This window comes from Poecilia mexicana, unplaced genomic scaffold (assembly GCF_051168715.1).
Source record: "Poecilia mexicana isolate PSO_F unplaced genomic scaffold, ASM5116871v1 scaffold_1, whole genome shotgun sequence".
NCBI lineage: Eukaryota > Metazoa > Chordata > Actinopteri > Cyprinodontiformes > Poeciliidae > Poecilia > Poecilia mexicana.
Window position 1 is genome coordinate 13,973,081 of NW_028263370.1, and position 22,563 is coordinate 13,995,643.

Consider the following 22,563-nt stretch of genomic DNA (forward strand, 5'->3'; position numbering starts at 1 on the left):
GATTAAAGGCAAGAACTGCGAGCTGTGAAAAGGGGGCAAGGTGTTGGAGATGAGAAGGAGTGATGGAGGGTTTGATAGCTGAAAAAGTTACTTTTGATAATACTGTCTTTGAAAGAAGCACAAAGAACAGAGGCATAGTTGACATTGCACAGAATGGATGGCGCGTTGATCAGTTTCAGAAATTGAGGAAGTGATGAACAAAAGGAGGAAAGGATGAGAAAACAGGTTGCTTTGATGCAACTCCTCAGATCTGGCTTATTCAGGACAAAATCAATCAAGGTCTGCCATGTAGTTTATTTATTCATGGGAGTTTGCAAATGATAGCACGCGGAGAACGAGAGCATTGAGATTTATTTTCAGAATTCCTAGGAACGTAATTGATTCAGATCAGATTGGTTTTTTTCTCCATTGTCATGCACTTCCCTCACAGATCTTTAGCTGTGCAAACTGCAGGTGGTTTCTGTTTGACATCTCCAGGGCACTGGCTCGCTAAACCCATTCTAGGTGTCAGCGAATATGTCTCCATCTGATCCCTCTGAGGGGGCAACTTGTCAATTAATTAGCCATGACTCGAGACTGGAAGTGGGTTTGCAGAGGAAACAGCTGCAGAAATGATGAGGAGGAAATCACCCAAACACGCTGGAACAACACCAAGATGTGCAGTTGTCAGGGATTTTTAACAAAGCAAGAGGAGCGGGCTCATCAGGGGAGGCAGAGACGAGCAGACTTCTCTGTGGGGGTAAATTTGAAGGTGGAGAAGGAGAAAGCGAGAGAAAGTTGGTCATTTACCTCATTTTGGTACAGGAGGGAAATGAGTCAACCATGATGTAGGTAATTGCAGCAGGGGGCAGAGGATCATGTTCCACATATATGCAAAAAAATCGATTTGCTCACTTCTTCTCCTCCTAAGATTCATTGGGAAAAAAAATCCAGTCTTTGAGTATTTGGATACTGGATTACAGAAACCGATGCATCCAACCAGAACACACTATTAATATTTTTTTTATAGCATAATAGTACCGATTTCATACAGTTTTTGAATAATGATCCAATTTAATTCAGCTGTCATTTAAGCTGAACTTTCAGTGCATTTGTCACTGAAATTGCTGGAGAGCCAGATTTTCAGTGTCACTCTAAGTGGTTTGGGGTTAAGAGGGAAAAATCTTTCTCTGCAAAAGGTCCCTCTCTGTTTTTATCTCATCAAGGAAAGCCGTATGTAGGGAGTTTTTAAAGAAATGCAAACATACTCCCATTGTGCATGTTTGAAAAAAGCAAGAGCTGAATTTTTAGCTAAACCTTTTAAGGACAAGTCATTTTCTGACACATAGTTAAAAGCTTTATTACTGCTGCGTGTACTTATTCAAACAACTCTCAGTACAACAGTGCCATATTTTTGTTAAGTTTTTCTGTGGCACTAGTGACCTTGCTTTTGTCGCCTCTTCAGACAGGAAGGAAGGCAGAGGAAGAAAAAGACTAGCGGTAAATGGCACAGGTCAAAATTCAAACCCAGGACGTCTTCGCTGAGGACTAACCTCTTTAAATGGGCACCTGCTTTGCTCGCTGCACCACACGACGCTGTTTCTATGTTCACAGAGCTGGCTGAGAGCTGATGTGACCTGAATGATGACACTTTTTACATCGTGTTGCTAAGATACATAATCTGAGTCTCATTTTTGACTGACAAATACCACTAACGTGTAATTTAGCTCCGTTTTTCGGTTTACCGCGTCTTAACGACTCATTCTGAAAACAAACGCAACACATTAATCGTTGATGGAACCTCATCACATTCTGCAGGTGTGAGCCATTTGAATAATACTTTTGATGACTTTGTGCCCTTGTTTTTGTGAACTCAGTTGTATAACAAGTCATTCCGTTTGGTCGTCTGCCGGAAAATTACAACAGGTTTTCAGTAAATGTTTTACGCAGCATCTTAAAAACAGCAATGGTTTAAAAAAAAAAAAAAAAAAACCTGACTGGCTGCAGTTAATAACTTAATATGTTTGTCTTTCCAATTTAATGCATGCACTCATTTAACTGGGTGAACTATCGGCTAGAAAAAATATATTGCACTGGATTTTAGGGTGCAAATCTTTGTTCAGAAGTAACCTGTGAATTAGACTAAAAGCTGTTTTCTTACATCCATTCTTCCACACAGCACCTCTTAGTCCGTGCTTTCTCTCAAACCTTTAAAAAGAAATCCTTTCATTTATAAAAATCCACATTTATGAACTGATGGTTGTACCTAGGCCACCACAAAAATGCTTCTAAAAGTCTTTTTTAATGTGAAGTTTTAATGTTTTCTGTGATACCATGAAAACAACAGAGAGATGAGTTAGCTTTCCAGGAAACACAGCAGCCGCAGGAAGAAGAATCAGAAAGTTTGGGCCAACAAATAGCCTTCGGTACAAATAGTGGGGATTATAAAATCGACTGAACCGAACAGTAGCTCTCTGTACTTGTGAATCTAAGGTGCAATAAACTTGTTATGGAAACCCCAGGAGAGCTGTAAGAGGTGAATAATTTTTTGTGCAGCTGGAAAAGTAGTAAAGACCAAAATTACCTGGACTGTGGAGATAGAAAACTTCACTTTCATGTTTCAGATTTTCAGAAAGAGGTTTGAAAGAAACCCTGGAGGGAAATACATTTTCAGCAGTGACTGAAAACATGCTGGGACGAGCTTTTTATGGACTGTGCTCAGGGTAATACACTATATTAAAGGGACTAACAGCACAATGCTCTTTTATGTATAAAAAAGGGAAGAAAGGAAGAAAAAACCTGGAATGAAACCAACTGTACCCTGTGTGGGTCTACATCAGAGGCAAATACTGTAGGGGATTATTACCCCTGCTACTTCCCACTCACAATAATGATCCCTTCCTTCATCAGTTAAGAATGTCTTCATCATTACTGACATTAGATTATATTAGTACCTGTGCTTGTCAAAATTTAGGCAGGTCAGACTTTAAAGGGGTGTAACATCCAAACAGATACCTACAGTACACTTTGATAAAAGTCAAAAGGCAGATCAAAACACAAACCTCTTGTAGCAGATATGTTCTACCAAAACCTCCTCATTCACCCGATAGAAATTCTGTAAAAAGAAAAAAAAAAAGAAAAACTCCCGTTAAGGATATTTTGCTTTTCAGTTATTAATTGAATAAAAAAATCACTGGTGTAAACACCTTTCAACAAAGTCTAAGAGAAATGTAAATATTAAACAAGAAAATGTTGCATGTAACATCAAATATTTATCTTTTACTAACCACAACTTTTGCTTTCATTTTAATTTTCTTATAGCAACATAAAGCAAATTCCTCTTTATAAATCTGTTACTGCTGTTTTTAGCAAAGCCTGTTAGCATGTTGTTATGGTTTTATGACTTTTGCATTTTTGGATTTAGGACTTGTTTGATCGTCACATCTTACCATATCTCTACCTAAGGCCATTGGCTTGTCATAACAAATCGGCTAAGTGGTAAATAGTGGCTCATTAATTTTACAACTGTTGAAGAACCAAGAGTGTAGTTGCGCACACACACACACACACGCACACACACGCACACACACGCACACACACACACACACACACACCAGATCTGGCCCTGGCATGACAACATACCATCTTACCAAAGGTGGCAGCTTTTCAGGGACACGTGGAAAGTGTTTGTTGACTTGATGACAGAAATACTCAATTCAAAAGCAGATTTACATAAGCCGTTAGACGTTCCAAAGTTTAACATCCAAGTGATATTTTTGCGTCTACATTACACTGTGCGTGTTGTCTGACATTTGGTTTTCTTCCTCTGTTTTGCTCTTAACTATCCCTTGATTAGGTAGGACAAAAACAGTAAATGTAAGAACAGTGGCTCTCTAGGACTATTAAAGCTCAGTCAACTGCAGCATATCTGTACAGAGGAACATGTTATATCGCTGCTGAATTAAGTCCAGGAAATGAGATTAAACTTCAGTGGAATACAGGACTTCTGTAAAATAATGAAGACCCTGGGGGGCAGTTGGCTTTTTCTTTGTCCAAGTATTTTTCTTAATTCCTGGCCTTTTCGCCATGGAGCTTTTACTTGTGCATATATGTATGCATTGCACTTCTGCGGCCATCTGTATGCCTGAGCACGCTCAGTCAGTTTCTTGGCCTGCCACAAAGAGACAATATAGCATTATCTTAAGGAAGCCTCTCTTTGACATCATTATATGCACAAATAGTAGAGAGGGGGATCTTGACCAGACTAAACTGCACTTAATGAAATATCCAAGAGGCACTTCAGTAAAGTGGTAATTTTTTTTTTCCTTACTGCGACCGATTCTGTAAAGGTGCTGCTTAATCCATAAAAGGGACGTCTTACCATGCCTATAAAAAGTATTCAGTTCTTTGGATGTTTTTTCCTGTTTTGTCGCTTTCACAAGTCAACAAAATTTGGCGTTTTTGACTAATACATTGACAAAAACAACTTTATTGTGAAAATTGGTTTCTATAAAATAATGACAATGAAATAAAGTTAGTGAAGAAAGTAATCGTATAAATATTCACCCCCTTCGGGTCAGTATTAGGTAAATGCACACACAGATTGACACAATCATTGTGCCAATCTATTCACACAGATTGGGACCGCGTGGATCGGTCTCTTTGACTAGACCACTCCAGAATATCCACATTGTTGTCTTCAAACTATTTCTTTGATGCTTTGGATCAGTGTCTTGTTGGAAAATAAATGTTCTCCTTTGATCAGAATTGATTTGCAACAGCAATAAAAAGAGTGAAACGTTCAAAGGGATGAAGACTTTATAGCACATTACATAATGTTACATGTTTGCATTCATGTGATGGCAGGTTGAATACTTGTCTGGCTCTTCCTGACCTGTATGCGTCTCATTGACTAATTTTGCTTCTGTGTAAATAAATAGCTTACCCAGAAAGTGCTGCTAGAAATAGGTTTCTTTATTATGGTAAAAAAATAAAAATAAAAAGTGATTCATTAGAGCACAAAAAAAAAAATCCTAATTTCTATCTGAAAAAAAAAGAAACTCTCCTCCAAATAAACAAGATTTGAAAAAAAAAACAACAATTGATTGTGCAGGGGACATTATTTTGTCTTTATGTCACAATACTCAAAACATCATTTGGGACATTTGCATGTTTATTGAGTGTTTGACTTTGTGAGGAATGCGTGAAACGCAGGGGCTGCCAACACTCTGGTATGAAGGTGAGAAAGAGATGAACAATAATGGACTAATACTGTCTGCAGGGATTTGTTGATAGTGGAAAAAAAGTCTTTAATAAAAATCAGCCGGTGGCTGCTAAAGTGTGCAAAAGCTCACAGTTTGCACAGTGTCGCATAATCATGACTCAGAGAGAGGCCGTGTACTTAGCAGCTAAAGTTCACCTGAAACTGATATTTGACTTTGTAAGCATGACTTGAATAATTAGACAAAGTGTAAATAAAAGTTATGCTGGTTTCCACCACTTCTGCAGGGGAGTCATTATCACCGTAGGATGTCTGATTACCTGTCTGAACACAACAGTGTGACTCGCAGCACTGACTGACAGTTTAATATTAATAGCGTTCTTTCAAATTATTGCAGTTATTTTGGTACTGATTATACCCCCTGAATTGGTTTGACATTTGGGAGCAAAAGAAGACAAAAAAGACACTAAAACATTCTGAAATAGCATCAACATTTAGATCATTAACATACCTTTGCACAATGACAATAATGTACAACTAATGCATTGATTCTCTTATTAGTAAGCTGGCAGGATTTATTAGTAGAGATGCACTAGTCAAAATTTTGTAACTGAGCTCTAATCTCAATAAAAAAAAACTAAAAAAAAAAAAACTTTGAATGTTCAAACCAAAAAACAACACGGAATAAATGTGTTATTGACATTCTATATCATCTTTGGCATGTTGTGATAGCCATGAGCTGGATAAGCTTTACTAAAATGGCTGCTTCAGCATTTATTATCTATAAAATGTCGTACTGTATCCAGGGTTGGGCATTTATTGTAGTGTTTATTGTGAAAAATTTGATTTTATGATGAGAATTTTCTTTATTGTCACAATAAACTTTAGTTAAAAAAAGAAAAACTAACTGAAATGTTACTTTTGCTGTTTCCTCCACTGTTCTTTCCACAGGAGTATCAATAAATAGTAAATTCAAAATATGATTAAATAAATTCTTTATGTGCAGTTCAGTGATAAAAGTCACACTTTTTTTTTAAATTAAGTAGCGTCCTGATGAAGCTCTTTTCAAATAGAAATATTATTGAAGACCTAAAATGACAAATAGTTGCTTTCATCATCGCTATTATTGTTATCACAACTGCAAAATATGGTAACAAAATTCTAAATTCATATTGCCCTCCCCTAACTGTGTCACAACTTAGGTTTCCAAAAGGCTCCCAATTTGTTCTGCCTTCCTGTTATCTGCTGAACGTCTTGTTCTCTCTTCCTCTCTCACGGTCTGAATGAACCACTCATGTCTCCATATGTCATGAAAATGTAAACATCTTCTTAAATGTATTTGTTTCCTCTGACTTATGAGAATAACTCGGTAACACTTTATTTGAAAGGGGTTGAATAAGACTGTCATGACACTTCCATAAACATGACATAACACCTGTCATGAGCATGAATAAGTCTTCATGAATATTTATGACTGTTGTCATAAAGCGTCATTCGGTAAATTATGACACTTTTAATACAAAGTTGACATTATTCAAAATGTCTTTGTTATGACAACTTGTCATTAACCAGGAAATCATTACTGTTTAAACTTTACCTTTAATAACATAAAGTTACCTAATTTTTAAAGTGTAATCAGTAATAATTTTATAACAAATTTATATCAGCAATGATTTCTTGGTTAATGTCAAGTTGTCATAACAAAGACATTTTGAATAATGTCAACTTTGTATTAAAAATGTCATAATTTACCGAATGACGCTTTATGACAACAGTCATAAATATTCATGAAGGCTAATTCATGTTTATGACAGATGTTATGTCATGTTTATGGAAGTGTCATGACAGACTTATTCAGCCCCCTTCAAATAAAGTGTTACCAATAACTCACTTTGGGTCTAGACTAGACCTTTCCAATCAGCCAGTTACCAGACAGCACTGATCAAGCTGATCATTTTCTCTGATTTCTATGCAGCTCACACTTTTATAAAATGTGGAGGTGCTTCAAAAAAATTCAAAGAAATTCAAAAAAAAAAAAAAAGCCCACATTGAGTTACAAACACTGACCGAACCCTGGACTCACTGCTGCTGCCTCTGCCATGTGACAAGAGCTCCTTTTGAACTGTGACAAATCTATACTGGATTGTAGCTGGAGGACTTATCAGTTGGAAACCGCAGACACAAAGTGCTTATCCCACTTTCTCTCTATGCTTAACCCATGTTCCACATTAATATTCTAGTGAGTGAAGGCAGCCTTGGTCCTGTGTGCTGTGATATATTGGTGTCCCTGCTGAAAGGTTGCAGGCTGACACTCTGTTGTCTTATGTTTACTGACTTTAATGAATGAATTGCTTCGCCGCTGTCCAAATCATTGAAACCGAAACTACATAAATTTCTAATAAATGTATAGGTCTTGTATGATGTGCTTGAAAAATGTGAAAAAGTGAAGAAGATCCCTTTACAGAATTAAAACTTCACTGTAAAAATGTGCAAAAATATTAGGAGGGTTTAAAATTTGACTAGAAATGTGATAAAAAGATTGAAGAAAATGCAAAAGTGAGTCTGAGTGTGGAAGTATTTTAAGCAGGAATAAACACCTGGAGAACTCGAGGAATTAGCTAAAAACATAGATTAGCAAAAAACCTACTTGAATTAAGTTGAAGAAAAGTCTGAACATTAAAAAATAACACAAGCTGAAATTGAAAATTTAGTTAAGCAGGTGAGTTTAGTCTTGAGTTAAAATGACAAATGAATTTAACCCTAAATGTAAAGAGCAAGAGGGTCTTAATAGCATTCATGCAAATAGTAACTGAGTAATAAGCTAGATATGTCAGGAAAATATATTTTCCTTAAGAAATGTATTGCTTGCAGTACTGTAATTGGTAGTGTAATTGTGTTTAACATTTAAATAATGTAACATAATGGACATACAGGATTGAGAAGGGTTGGAAAATGTTTGGTACATTACTGACAACATCCCAGAAGCTTCCCAAGCCTAGGCTTAAGTTAGTCCAAATAGGAATAGAAACTTTCTATCAAAACTTTGGTAATTATTGATAATTTATTAGAAATAACTGGAAATTAGGGGCAGCATCACATCCAACCACAAATATAAAAAAATATTTTTGTTTATCCAAAAATCTTCCTGACATTTACTAGTTGAACCATAATAACTTAAATAAAATGCATGTACCTACTCAGTTACGTCATCTAAATGTCTCCCATTTTATGTGGTTTACAGACTCAGAGGTGAAGATTCAGTAATTTGTTGCCCTGGGCTCAGAAGTGTAGCCTCGGTAGAAATAATCTGTGGATGTGATGGAGGAATACACGGTGCCTGTAGGGGGCATGACCTCAATACTGGTGCAGGAAGCAGTGTGCTGTGTGTTTTTGATTGAGGAACAGCTTTAAAAACTCTGAAGTGTACATGCATTAAATCTGGTTGTTGGGCCAACTACATTTAAATTCCCTGTTGCGTGCTAACCTTTAGTAATTTCGGATGTATTCTTGTTTACACCCATAAATTCTTGTTAATTCCTGCTCTTTTACACAGAATGTTTCCAACATTGAACATTCCCAGAAGTTTGCATCCCTCCTCAGAGGGACAGTTTACAACCGACATATAATATTGTATGCATCATACAATATTAGCCTCATATGAACTTCATTTAGATACACACAATGTGACACGCTCTGCACCTGACGCACTTAAAAGGGAACCTACGGTGTAAAATTCTCACTTTACATTTTTTCTACTTCCATTTGGGTCTCAACTGCTTCTAAAAACAGTCTGTGGCCAAAAAAGAACCACCCAGCTATTTCTGGCAACTAGTTCATATTTTGTGATATCTGGAAAATGAGCCATTTCAAAAACCTCCCGATTAAGTCATAATTGAAGGATACTGCGTCATTACCTGGCAACCCTAGAGGAGCTTCGCCCGTTGCCTAGCAACCCAAGTGGAACTCCAGCATGTTTGATTTTGGCGCTCTATGCACTGTACAATGGCTGCAGGAAGAGACACGTTTTGTTGTTTACTTACCATCCAGAAACCACTTGTCGCATTCTTGTTAGTTGTACAGGAGGCTCTACATCTTATTTTCAGAGATATACAGTTGTATAATCAGAGTTCTATATGCAGCCACTTTCATGTTGAGTTGGAGGACGTGGCCAGCAGCTTATTTGGATTTAAAGTGACAAGAGGCTCCAAAACATCTTGTTCTGTAAAGAGCTCACAATAGGCAGAAATGAGCAGACTAAAATCTTATCTAAGAATGATGTTGAACATGTTATGTATAGTTCATAGAGCTATCCTAACCTGTTCAAGAAAACATAGTAGGTCGCCTTTAAGACTTCAGGTGAGACTTCAGTCAGTTTAAACTTCTGTGTCTCTGGATATTCATTGGCTCATTCATCAATACATAACAGGTGCTTTGGGGCTTTTCAGTGCAAAAGGTGTTGGTTTCAAACTATAAAGCTTGATTTGAATCAAGCACTAAATACTAGTCAGTGGGTATTTACAAAATGTACTAAAACATATGACAAAAATTGCACCTGGTTTGAGACTGAAGCTGCTGCTGCGATTGGAAAGCGTTGGTTTGGTCACTTCTGCATTTCCAAACTGGCACTTTAATGTGAACCAATACTGCTGTCTGTCAGCGAAAATAAAATATGAAATACGTGAAGCCGTTACCGAGCTACTGGTTTTGTGGCCCCTCGAATAAGTAAAGTCCAGTACAATTATGAATTATAGATGATATTTTGGAGTAGGGACACTAACCAGAAATGTACGACATCAGTCAGCCAGTGGGGCGTTTCCTCAGGGGATATCCGTACAATATGGAGGTTGTCACGTCATAGTATGCATTCATTGAAGATGTTCAGTTCATTAAAACACAATGTGTGGTATGATTTGATAAGTGATGTCTCGTTTACAGAGTTTTTCAATGGAGATTACACAAGTGCCATTCTCACCTGTGACTGACCACCCACTGAATAGACATGGGCTCCTTAACAGACATGGCTGTCGGATTAGGTTAAGCGTAATACCTTTCAAACAGTATTCAGTGCAGCCCACCACATCAGATCCTGAGGGATGCTGCAGAGTCTGATAATGATGCCCTGCATGCATGCATGTGTTGCTTATAGGCTCTGCAGTTTTACTCCATATGAATTTGTTATTGCAAGTTGTTGCAGGGCCTTGAAAAAGTATTCGTCCCCCTTGAACTCTTATATTTTGCCTCAATACAACCACTTCAATGTGTTTTGTTAAGATTTGATTTGGTAGACCAACATTAAGCAGTGCAAAAACGGTTAAGTGGAAGGAGAATGACATATTTTACTTAGTCTTATACACCTAATTGATGTCCAGTACAAACAATTGCCTTGAGACGTCAACTAATTGGTCATTATATATAGGAAATCATTTACTTTAATTAATGCTATTTATACTTGCGATCCATCCATATCTGCTTGTCTCAATAGTTTCTATATAGCAACCAAAACAAGAGAGAAAGCTACAATTCCGTGCAAACGTACTGTAATTTCCAGACTATTGAACGCACCTGAATGCCACTCACTTAAAGAGAAAAACATAATTGTTTATATAAGCTGCATCTGTGAATAAGCTACAGGTGTCCATGTTTTAACATAAGATATTTACACAGAAGATGGTGCACAGAAAGCCTTTTTTAACTTGGTGAAATAAGTACCGCTGACTTACACAAATATGTAAAGTAAATGCTATTTCCAAACAGTGCCTGAAACATGGCTGCTAAAAAACAAAGATACATTAGCCTACCAGGAAAAATCATTTATTGCTGTCTTTATTTTCCTCCTGTGTGCTTAAACCAATAAAGCCGTCTTCTTCAGTGTTGGAACTGAACAGCCTCAGAATCACTTAGATTAAATGTGTTAAAATGATCTAGTCAAAATCTAGACCTGAATCCAAATTGAAAATTGTTCTTTGCAAACCTCCACAGAATCTGGCAAAGAGAAAATTCAGCTTCTGGGTGAGCAATACTGGTAGGGACATTCCCCAAAATGTTAGTGGCTGCGACTGCAGTAATAGTTGGTTCTACAAAAAAATGACTCAGGGGTGAGGAAAACATATGCACGCCTCACTTTTCAGATTTTTGTAAAACAATCTTTGAGAGCCTTTTATCATTTTCGTCCGCCTTCATAAACGACAGCCTACTTTGTTCTGGCTAATCCGAATGAAATCCGCTGAAGTTTGTTGCAACAAGACAAAATGCTAAAAGTCAACCATTTAGATGAGTGTGTTGTTCTCAACCTGTGCTTTTTCAAAAACACTGAAAAGAAAATGACTAACCCATCAGCATTACTGCCATGCAGCCCACATGGTGCTGCATTCTTGTTAAACCCTTGGTATGTTTGTGTGTGCTGCTGGATGTATGGGTATCTAGAGTGTGGCGAGGCCCAATCAGGATGGACCAGGCATCTGAACGCGTGGATAACAGCTCTCAGCTGATTTGAACTGCTGCGTTTGTGCTCATGCTTGTGTCTTTACCGAGCGCCCGGCTACTCCGCCTGCTGCAAATTACCGGGTACAAGACACGGACACTCAGGGAGTGTTTTTGTGTAGCCACTTATTACCACTCGCCCATGTTCTCTGCGCGCCGCATATGTTGTTGTAATTGCCGTGTAAGTGCAGTAATGGATACTTAAGAGCACATATGTACTCGCCACCCTGGATTCAGTTCTCCGGGAGTAAATAATCCACTCTTGACGTTGTGTATTGAAATGTCATTAAACTGGTTAGGGCTTGGCAACGGCAGCGCTGATGATGCATGAAGGTCTGAGCAGCTTTGTTGAATGGCTGCTCCTTCCATTGTGTTGCTCCTGTTTATTTGCCCGTAGCCATGTTGGATTATGAATTTTTAATGCGAAGTACACCAAAAGGCGGAGATCATCTCCATCTGCGGGGAGTCTATTAACTCACCTCACACATGTGTACGTGGGTGTCCGCGTACATGCCTGCTCTATTTATCTTGCGTTTACGAGCATCTTTATTTCTGTCGGCGAGCGGTGACACCGCACGCGGTTAGAAGTGGATGTTGTGCTGTTATTTGGCAGAAGGCGCGTTGTTCACTGCAGAACTTGAGTTTTGTGCATCCTCCTGTCCATCAGGGTGTTATGTGGAGGCATTTTTGAAGTGTTACTATGGAAACCAAGCACTGCTGTTATATCCTGATGAGCCTTTCTGCGCTGCCTCGTCCGCTGTCACACTCCTTGCGTGATTTTAAAAAGATTTTTTTTTTCTAACAGTTTCCCTCAGCTGCTCTCTCTGAGTGGATTCATCAGCTTCTCTTTTATTCATCAACACCATGAATTGTGGCCTTTCTCACTTTTTTTTTCTCCCGTTTTCCCTCCCTTTTAAGCTCGCCCCCCACCATTTTTCCTCTTTTTTTCCATCCTCTCGTATTAATCACATCTTTCCTCCTTGCGTTTCTTCTTCACAGTTCCTGCTTTTTGCTCTCCTTCCCTACCCTTCCCTCCCTCCGCTGGGTTCCTTATTGCTGTTCCTTCCTCCACCTCCATCTCTTTTGTGTATGTCTCTATTTATTCTTTGCTCTCCTCTCCTCTTTTCTCTGCTGCCTTCCTCCCACTCGCTTCCTCCTCCTTTGCGCCTTTTCTTCTTCTTTGCCGTCCTCGTGGAGAACTCAGCTCGTTTACAATTAGCATGTGCACCTGCAATTAAGCCTGACAAACCACTGGTAATTAGACCTTTTTGAGAGACAGGTTTTCTTTTTATGTGGAGATCAGGTCTCCTCCACACTGTTCGGACTCTCCACTCATCTCTTGCCCCTTTTCCCACATTTGCTCTCTTTTTTTTTCTCGTAACAACCTGACCTATTTATTTTTGGGTCCCTTGAACTTTAAATGTATGGATTAGCTCTGCAAATGAGACCTGCATTTTATTTACCTCTTTTCTCAAATGCTGCTGCATGCTTAATTTAGAATTAGAGCATGAACTTAGTTTTATTAAGATGTCTCATGTATAGCTCTGCAGGAATTGTGGCCCAATCTGTCGCTCCCCCAGTTAACTTTTGGTTCAGACTATGACTAATTGTATATTTCTCTGCTTGTCACCTATCCCTGCTTACATCTTTTCATCTTTTTCCTATGTTCTTCCTCCACCATCTCCTCCTCCCGTCTCCCTTTTAGTCTGTGTGCAGTGAAGAGCTGTAAATGATTAAAGTAATAGTAAATAATAGGTAATCAGTCGACTTCAAGGAGCAGCGTATCGATCTTAGGGGTTTGGAGGGAGAAGTGATTCTAGAGGGTGATGCATTGGAAATTTCAGACAAACTTTATTGAAGGGATGCTTTAATATCGACATTAGTGTGCTCAGTAACATTTTACCCAACTCAAAGAACAAATTTCAGTGCGTTTTATCTGGATTTGATGGAGTGAACCAACACAAAGCACTGCAAAATAGTAGAGCTGCACAATATATTGAGTGTAAACTTCCTTCCCATTATCAGTACATGCAGTATTGCAAGTAAAGGAGTACTTGGACACAATATTTAAAATTACGCAATGTGATAATTGTCAAAATATCATTCACTACATTTCCATAATGTATTTGGCCAGTTGTATACCCACTATGCTCTCGCCTGATGAGATTTTTAGTAGCTGAGATGCTTTTGTTCACAGAGAGTGATGGAGACTTTGCATAGCGTTAAAGTAAAACAACAGTGAGATAATCATGATTGATATTGACGTTGCAAAATATAGTAAGAGTATTACAATTACATGTTTTACTTCCATCATACAAAGTGGTCCAGTGGTTTTAAAATGTTTTTTTTTTTTTTTTTGTTTTTTTTTTTTTTACAAATACCTTCAATAACCAGTCAGCAAGGGCGTAGGAACGAGTCTGTCATTGGGGGGGACGCATATCGGAAACCTGACAGATCAGTAAATAGCTTGAGCAGAATTGTCAAACAATTATGCCATCCAGGGCCGTGCAGGGACCACTAAAGGGGCAGGTGCTCAAAAAAAAGGGTACATCTCACCGCATTCTAGGACAGAATATTAACAAAGCCTCACACCTTTCAGAGTTTAATAAACAATGATAATTTACAAAATTGTGAGATACACAATCAAAGCTAAGGAAAAGACCATACAACTATGCATATGTAAGATATTTTATTAGTAATTTCTTTCTGCAGGTCTATTTTGTTATAAGAAAGTATTGCCATATTCAAACCCGCAGTTTAGCAGGATATGTAAATCAGAGCTAAACCACCAGACATATTTTGTCTTTACAGAACTAAACTATTAAAAATGTAAACAACAAATAATTTTAGTACGTTATTATGTGTCAGAAGAGGGCTTAGAAAATAAGACCAAAAAAAAAAAGTTTGACCAAAAGGGCACTTGGGGGCAAGGAGCAAAAGGGGCAGGTGCTCAAGCCCCCCCAGCCCCTCCCTCTGCACGTGCCTGATGCCATCAACACATCAGTAACGCGTTACTCTAATCTGACCCTTGTTTCAGTAACAAGTATTCTAACATGTTACTATTTACAATCCAATAATCAGATTAAAGTTATGCATAGTACAATGACCGTCATTCCAGGATGAACACTCACTTTAGCATTTGCCTCACAACTGGCAAGCTAAATATTATGGTAGCACAGACAGGCTACCAGATTCTGATATATTTTATTGGTCAAAAGACATTTGATTATTGGTCAAAATGCATTGATATAAATTGACTGGTAATTGAACTGGTTCTACCTCTTTCTAAAACCAAAGTAAAAACAGCTCATAAAATACGACTCCGCAGTTTTAAACTCAATACAGCAGTTTGACCAACAAAAACAAAATCTAAACAAGTTTTGTTCTTCTTGAACATCTCTCTACATCAGTGCAACAGTTTGATCTACAAAATAAATAAAAATTATACTTTTCATGTCTAACAGATACCTTAGCTCCTCACTGTTAACTCAGTCTCACTTTCCAGCTCTGCATTCAGTAACTTACTAAAGATCCATGAAAAACACTGAAGCAAAAAGACTAAATGTTTTTTTTCTCCTGTCATTTTCAGCCGCAAACATTTAACTAAAATATCTACAGATATGTGTTTCTGTCTCTGCCTCCCTCTGACTCTCTGCAGCCTGATGTTCCTGCATGGATTCATGTATTTACAACAGACACTACAGTAATGTACAGCGTCAGAATGTGAACTAAATATATAAAAAAATGTTTTTATCATACAGAATGAGAATTTAAACAACTTAATTTTCAGATGTATGCATTATTATACATCTCAACTCTATTTACTGTGTAGCAAAAATTTTCACTAATTTATCTTTAAACCTCTCCTCAAGCACTTTTTTTATTGTCTCCTGTAATTAATATAATTTTAATATAATTAATTAATATAATTTTTATATCTTTACACTGAAACTCCACCTGGCTCTCTTATGTCTTCCCTGATCTGCTCCTCTCATAATAAAATAGTTTAGCTTATTTAAAAATTAAAAACAGTTAATACATATTTCAGTAAACTAAATGAAGATCACACCAGAGCTTCTTCACCTTTCTTCAACATCATTCTAGCACTGCTGTTCTCCTAAATATCTAAATAATATAATATAATATAATATAGTATAATATAATATATAATTACACGTTAAGTGGTCGAGTATGATCAGATGTTGCTCACTTTAAATAATAAAAAGGCTAATTTCGTTGCTGTTTCAGTCTCATTCTAAATCATTGTGACTAGACTAGCTAACTTTTAAACAAAGTTAGCAGTAAAATTTTGGACATGTGACTATCCCAGAATTAAAACGGCTTAACCTAAAAGATTTAGTTCTATATATGAAAGTAAACTGACAACAAGATGTTATAAACAAGCGATATTCATGGCAACATTCCTGACAGACAGTTTACCTCCTTCAAACGGAGTTTCTCTGACTCCGTCTGCTGCTGCCTTTACTCTGAGCCGTTCAGAGGGGGGAGGGGGAGGAAGCGCTCCGCTGAATGCGCTGTTGTGCGCCTTCAAAATAAAAGCACGCGAGTGGAAGATTTTAAAATTCTTCGCAACAGCAGAGAAATTATTGGGGGGGACGAATGTGGCTCTCTTCAATATTGGGGGGGACATGTCCCCCCCGTCCCCCCCGCTTCCTACGCCTATGCCAGTCAGGCTTGATTTTTCACTTCTTTGGGATTTCTTTTGAATGTATTATGTATGAAAATATGCCCATGTTGTATTAATATGCTTTTGTAATATGTTTGTATTTTTATAATTTGTTTTGCTGCCACTTCTAGACCAGATCGTTGCAAACAATAATTTGTCTCTTAAGTCGTCTCACCTGATTAAAGAAAGGCGAAGTAACATAAAGAACTAAAATCAAAAGTGCCTTGTGCATTGGTATTCAGCATTCCTGAGTCAATATATTATAGAAGTGCCATGGATGGTCTCTAATAGCCATTAATTTATTTGTTGCAAGCTCCTTGAATAAGGAGTCACAAACTAAAACACTCCCACCATCATATTTCACAGCTGCTTTCTTCGTTCAAAATAAAAATCCTTATTCTGCATCAAAACCTAAACATGATTTAACTGTGCAAAGAAATAATATTTTTGTATTGCAGACAGCACTGGATTTATGTAAGTCTTGAAGTCATTTTGTATTTCTGCGCTTTGCAGGCTACAGAACCTGCAATACCACAATATTAGTCGTAGTGAGAGTTTTTGCCTTTTCTTTTTTAACTTGTATGTTTTTTTTTAATTATTATTTTAACTTCCCAGGACAGTCACAACATGAAAGCGTGTTGGTCTTACTCGTAGCTACTAGCTAAAACCTATTTTAATGTCAAACTAAAAATGGAAGAGTCAACAGTTTTCTAGGGGCAGAAAAGCAGTGAAAGTAATGTGGAAGTGGGAGAGAAGAAGGAGGAAGAAAAAACGAGTGAGAATCTCAGCGCAGCTCTGTTGGAGTGTCTAATGGTCACTTAGCCCGGCAACGAGTTCATGGCGCTTTGAGGCTGTCAATCTGTCAAAACGCACCCAGTACTACCCTGACTCTATCAAAACTGACTCACACATCCAGCCCACAATGGATTTAGTGTTGCTGGTTGACGCTCTGTGAAAGGAAGTCCCTCTCACTGTGTAGTTTGATACTGAGCCATAAGAGTCAGTTGTGTGTCTGACCCTTATATTAAACTAAGACAAAATACACAGTTAAAATATTCTCTTTTTTTTTTTAATAATTTGATCTTTTGTGTTTAATTTTTGTTTTTACTTGTATATAGTTTAAGTTTTGTGGCTTTATATATGAGAGAAATGTCTTTTACACTTGAAAAGTACGGTGTAATTTTCAGGTATTCTGTTTTGTAATTTCTGTTCCTTATCTGCTAATGTAGCTAACCCAGGGGTGGGCAACTCCAGGCCTCGAGGGCCGGTCTCCTGCAACTTTTAGATGTGTCTCTACTTCAACACACCTGAGTCAAATAATGAAGTCATTAGCAGGACTCTGGAGAACTTGACTGCACTGAGGAGGTGATTCAGTTATTGGATCCAGGTGTGTTGGGCCAAGGAGACATTGAAGAGTTGCAGGACACCGGCCCTCGAGGACCAGGATTGCCCACCCCTGAGCTAACCTGAACCACCACTGTCCCCCGTATTGATTGCACCAGCTACAGCTTCCCACCAAATCTCCAACAGTAGATGGACAGTATTATATTTCGCTTGCAGTGTTTACTTTCAAATTAGCATGTTTCACTGTGTTGCTGATTGTATCTTGGTCCCATACAGGAGCAAAACCTTTCACTTTGTGATACGTCACTCTTCAGACATCAGCTTTTGAAGGGGGGCTTTTATCCAAAATTCACATGTTTTTGTACTTCCATTTGGCTCTCTACTGCTCCTAAAAACAGCTCAAGCACTTTATGGACAATAAGTTAATGTTTTTTGGTGTTTGGAAAATGAGCCGTTTCAAAAACCTCAGAAAGGTCCAGTGGCCAATTGATTGCTTTCCCTGCATCGAGAAAAAGTTTCCCAGATCTTAACTGTGTCTCTCTTCTTTCCATACAGGGACGGCATTTACAATTCTCCACGATGCTTGTCAGCCTCCACCATTCTCCCTCCCATCTTCAGGACAAGTGTTTGGTGTCTCCCTCCTCAACTCGGCACTCTCCTCCTCCTTCGGACCAGTCGTGCCATCGCTCTCAACGCCAGCCACGGCTCACCCTGCCCTTTCTCTCCTTGTCCTTGTCTCTGCTCCTACTCTCCATACTCCTGTTGCCCATCTGCGAACCCCGGAGAGTTGGGGGGCCAGGAACGGGGCCTGGAGGTTCCCCAGGTGGACAAGGAGGTCAGAGAGGAGGCGGAAACCAGAGGGGCGCTGTTATCCCTCCTCATTACTCTCCGGGTTTGCCAGCACTTCCTCCTAACGCCCCCAAACTGATCAGCTCGCTCAGCATTGCCGTCATCCTGGTGGGCAACTCCAGCGAAGTAACCCTTGGTGCAGGACTTGAGAAAGAGGACTTCCTCCACATCCCTTATCCCCCTAAAGTCGAGGTGGTCACCATGAACGAGACGGACCCGAAGAGCATCATTAACCGGATCTGTGCGCAGATGATGAGGAACTCTCTACAAGGCGTAGTGTTTGGTGACGACACGGACCAGGAGGCCATCGCTCAGATCCTGGACTTCATCTCTGCTCAGACACACATTCCCATCCTGGGGATTCGAGGGGGGTCCTCCATGGTCATGGCTGCCAAGGTAAGAAGCCGAGCAATTTTATGTGGAGTTCATTTTCAAAAGAGAATAATTCCTGCTCGTGTAAATCTAACAATTCTCAACAAGTTGTGGTATCCTGTCAGCTTCAGCAGTTTGAACAGGTGGATCAGCCCAAATGGTCCGTTTTAAATCGAGGAGGTAGGCCTGCCCTCCGCCGTTGGCCCTCATTCCTTTGCAGCCTTTTGACAGATCGATTTTTTTTTTCCCTGTTAATTGACGTCACACTGAGCTTCCAGACAATGGCTCGACTCAACCTTTAAAGGACTCACAGTGTGAAGCTAACAAGTCCTAAAACATCTCTGTGGGACTGTAGTCTGGTCTGAAGGTGTAAAACATTAAACAGAGCAGGAAAGAAAAAAACAAAACAAAACAAATATCAAACAGGAAACACAACGAGAAAAGTATAATGCCACTATACAATATAAAAATGAACATAAAAGAATGAAAGTAGCTGATTGAAACTGACATTAGTGTTGAAGTCAGCTGTACGCAGCATGAGCCAGTCTGATAACCTCACTAAAAATACCCTGATTTTACGGTCTCATGTATTCACCCACGAATTTCAAGCAAAATAATTTCAATTGGGGTCTTATTGACTTTAATTAAAGCAAAAATGACTCCTCCTACTTATGCTGAAATATCATACCATATTGACTAATACAGTTTTAATAATCTGAACTAACAGAGCCTTTTTTTCTGCCTGTTGACTTGCAGCAGGAAGCAGATGGTGGGGGAGGGGAATTTAAACCATAGAAGAAGTAAAGAAGAAAATGTTGAGATTTTGAAACCACTGTCTGCACTCGCTGATTTATTTATGTTTCGTGGTTTCACTCTCTCTTTTGGTGTGAAATGTTTTCTCAACAGAGAGGCACTTATTGAGGTTTTCTTTTTGTTTCTATAACTGCAGTTAACCATGTATTATTTATACCCTTGGTAGGTTTAGGTTTTAATCTTACCAACATGTTTCTTCTGATTAGAAGTGATAATAATATTCCCCAGCCAGGATCCCCACTTGAATCTGATAGAGGATATGTGGAATGAGCTGAAGATTAGGGGGATTCTTTCACAGACTGATTTATGAGTGTGTCAATAAAGATCGACATTTTTTATGCAAATAAAAATCTAAATTATTGATATCTTTCAATGGCATAATGTGTTTATGCTGATACTATATTTTGGAAATTTTCCAAACATCATGCTGCCGGTCATTAAGAAGCAGGTCCTACTTACCAATAGCTAGACAGGAATATTTAAGGAGTTATTTTTATATGTATGATCATTAATATGCTACAATTTGTTTTAATCTGCAGACTTTATCATCATTTCAACCATGTAAGTTTATTTTTTAACCAATGCATCAATGTGGGTCGTGGCTAATCGAGTTTGCAAGTTTGTATGTGGCTAATTGAATGTACTGATAATTAGGTAATAAGTTGTGAGCCCAAGAGAATGCCAGTTGTTTTTTATTTCCAAACAGGTGGTTATGCAATGTCACCATAGTACATATACAACGCGTTTGAATTACACCATTTCTTTGGCTTCCCCCCCCCCAAATAATTCCCCCGGCTGCAACTTTGACCTACAAATTACTCATACTTGTTCAGTTTTCTTGCAATTGCACTGTCATGAACGTTAACGTTTTGCATTCTAATTAAGGCCTATGTCATATGAGAAGGAGCTCTTAGAGTGTTTTTATGTCTTAGTGTTTCTGAACACATTTCACAGTGTGACTTTGTTGTGAACTTTCTAGTACATCCTCTGGAGTAGATTGGCATCACTCTTACATGTGAATAATCCTTCTGAATGCAGCATAATGTGACTCTGAATTGTATTATTGCTTGTCTAAGGTCATTGCTGATGTCTTCCCTAGCTGGCATCGGGGTAAGACACACTTGTATGTTCCAGACCTGGAAGCTGTCAAAACCTTGTGCTGTTTAAGAAGTAGTAACACTTGATCCATTGCCGAACGGCCAAGTGTGTAGTTTTTCTTCCCTATGGCAGTAAAAAAAAAAATCTAAATATAGATCGGATTGCAGGCAGTTTTGCTAAATTTTGCAGTCTCTCTTCATAGATCTAATCTGAAACTGTTTTTTATACTGCTGCTTGTCTTAGAACGTTCCTACAAAATAGATTGTTGATCACAATGAGTCCTTTACGAGTTATAGGTTAATAAATAAGTAAATACAATGCAATAATAAACTGCGATATTTGTGTTTCATGAAATGTAAAGCCTTATGGGGGCGGGATTATGTAAAATTGACTTTTCACAACTTTATATTAAGTTATGATGTTACTCTTTCATTAAAAACTGCTTGCATATTGCATATTGCTTTAATTGCTCCCACAAAGTGCTGCCAATTTCCACAAAGTTATATTTAATACATGCAGCATTTTTTTTTTAACAACTGAAGGTAACGGCATATTTGATTGTGTTATGAAGTGCATAAAACCACCCAAATGAATCTGGTTTAAATTGAGTTCTCATAGAACATTTTAATCAAGGACTACATTAACTTGAGTAAGCAACAGAACCGAGTCCAGTTGTGTCCAGATTTTCTCCAGAAAAGCCGAACCAATCAGGAGACCTCGCCGTGTTTTTCTTCTAATAAAAGGCTGTTGCATAATAAACAAAAAGCGGCGAACAAGAAGACAGCGGCGTCAAAGATGAGGAACAAGGCAGATAAAGAGGAGAAGGACGGGGAGATTTTTAAAATAACACAATTATTTTCTCAACATATAATTACCACATTTGCAGCTGACAGCGTGACAGAGGCCACAAACCGAAAGAGACGGAGGTGAACATGTGGATGATGCTTAACAGCACGCCCGAGGGCAACAGGAAACAATGTGCATCTATGACTGAAAACTGCTTTAAACATCATCAGATGCTTAACACATTTTTCCAGTGATTACCATTCACTTGGCCTTTTTCTTCTGAAGCCTTTATTCTCGCTGCGCTACACATGTTCGCTGTCAGTCACACGCTCACGCGCAGAGCGAGGGGGTGAGCGCGGTGGATATTGTTCGCATGGCAACCACCTGCTTATATATTTCTCCTTACACACTGTACAAAAGCAGGCAGGAGGGCGAGATGACTGTTTTTTTAGGCAGACAAAAGCGGTGGCAAAAGAGAAAATGTCGCGGTCAGAGAGGGGCAAGTTCTTGAATAGATGAACGGGGAGATTAAAGCTAAATAACACGAGTGGGGAAAAACAGGAAAAAAGGCATCAAGAATAGGATGGTGATAAAGTGAGGAGGGTATTGACTGGAGAATTGCCTCTTACTGCTGCCAAGTAGCAATTTTTTTTTTCTTTTAGAAATGCTGCTCATGATTCTGTTATTTGTAGCTTTGACTCACACATCCCATGAATATAATCCAGAACCCTGCTACGGTGCTGAAAAATCCCCCCCAGAAAACAAAGAAATGGACCTTCTTTCTCAATATCTTTCTGCAAAAAACAGGATACTGACAAAATGAAACAAATTTGTTGTTTTATTGCTTAGCTTTCTTCACTAAACTGGTGCAGTTGTTAAGCAACAGTTGTAGTATTACTCAAATAATACCAGAATAAAGACGTACAACAATTTT

The 22,563-nt window shown here is 38.5% G+C and overlaps 1 protein-coding gene across 1 annotated transcript in view; it reads left to right on the forward strand.

Moving 5' to 3' along the window:
• The first annotated feature begins 18,290 nt into the window (after window positions 1–18,290).
• grin2bb (glutamate receptor, ionotropic, N-methyl D-aspartate 2B, genome duplicate b) overlaps window positions 18,291–22,563 on the forward strand; it is an 82,574-nt gene continuing 78,301 nt past the window's right edge. The window contains exon 1 of the mRNA XM_088007526.1: window positions 18,291–18,956. Coding sequence (XP_087863652.1) covers window positions 18,291–18,956 — 666 coding nt within the window. The remainder of the gene's footprint in view (window positions 18,957–22,563) is intronic.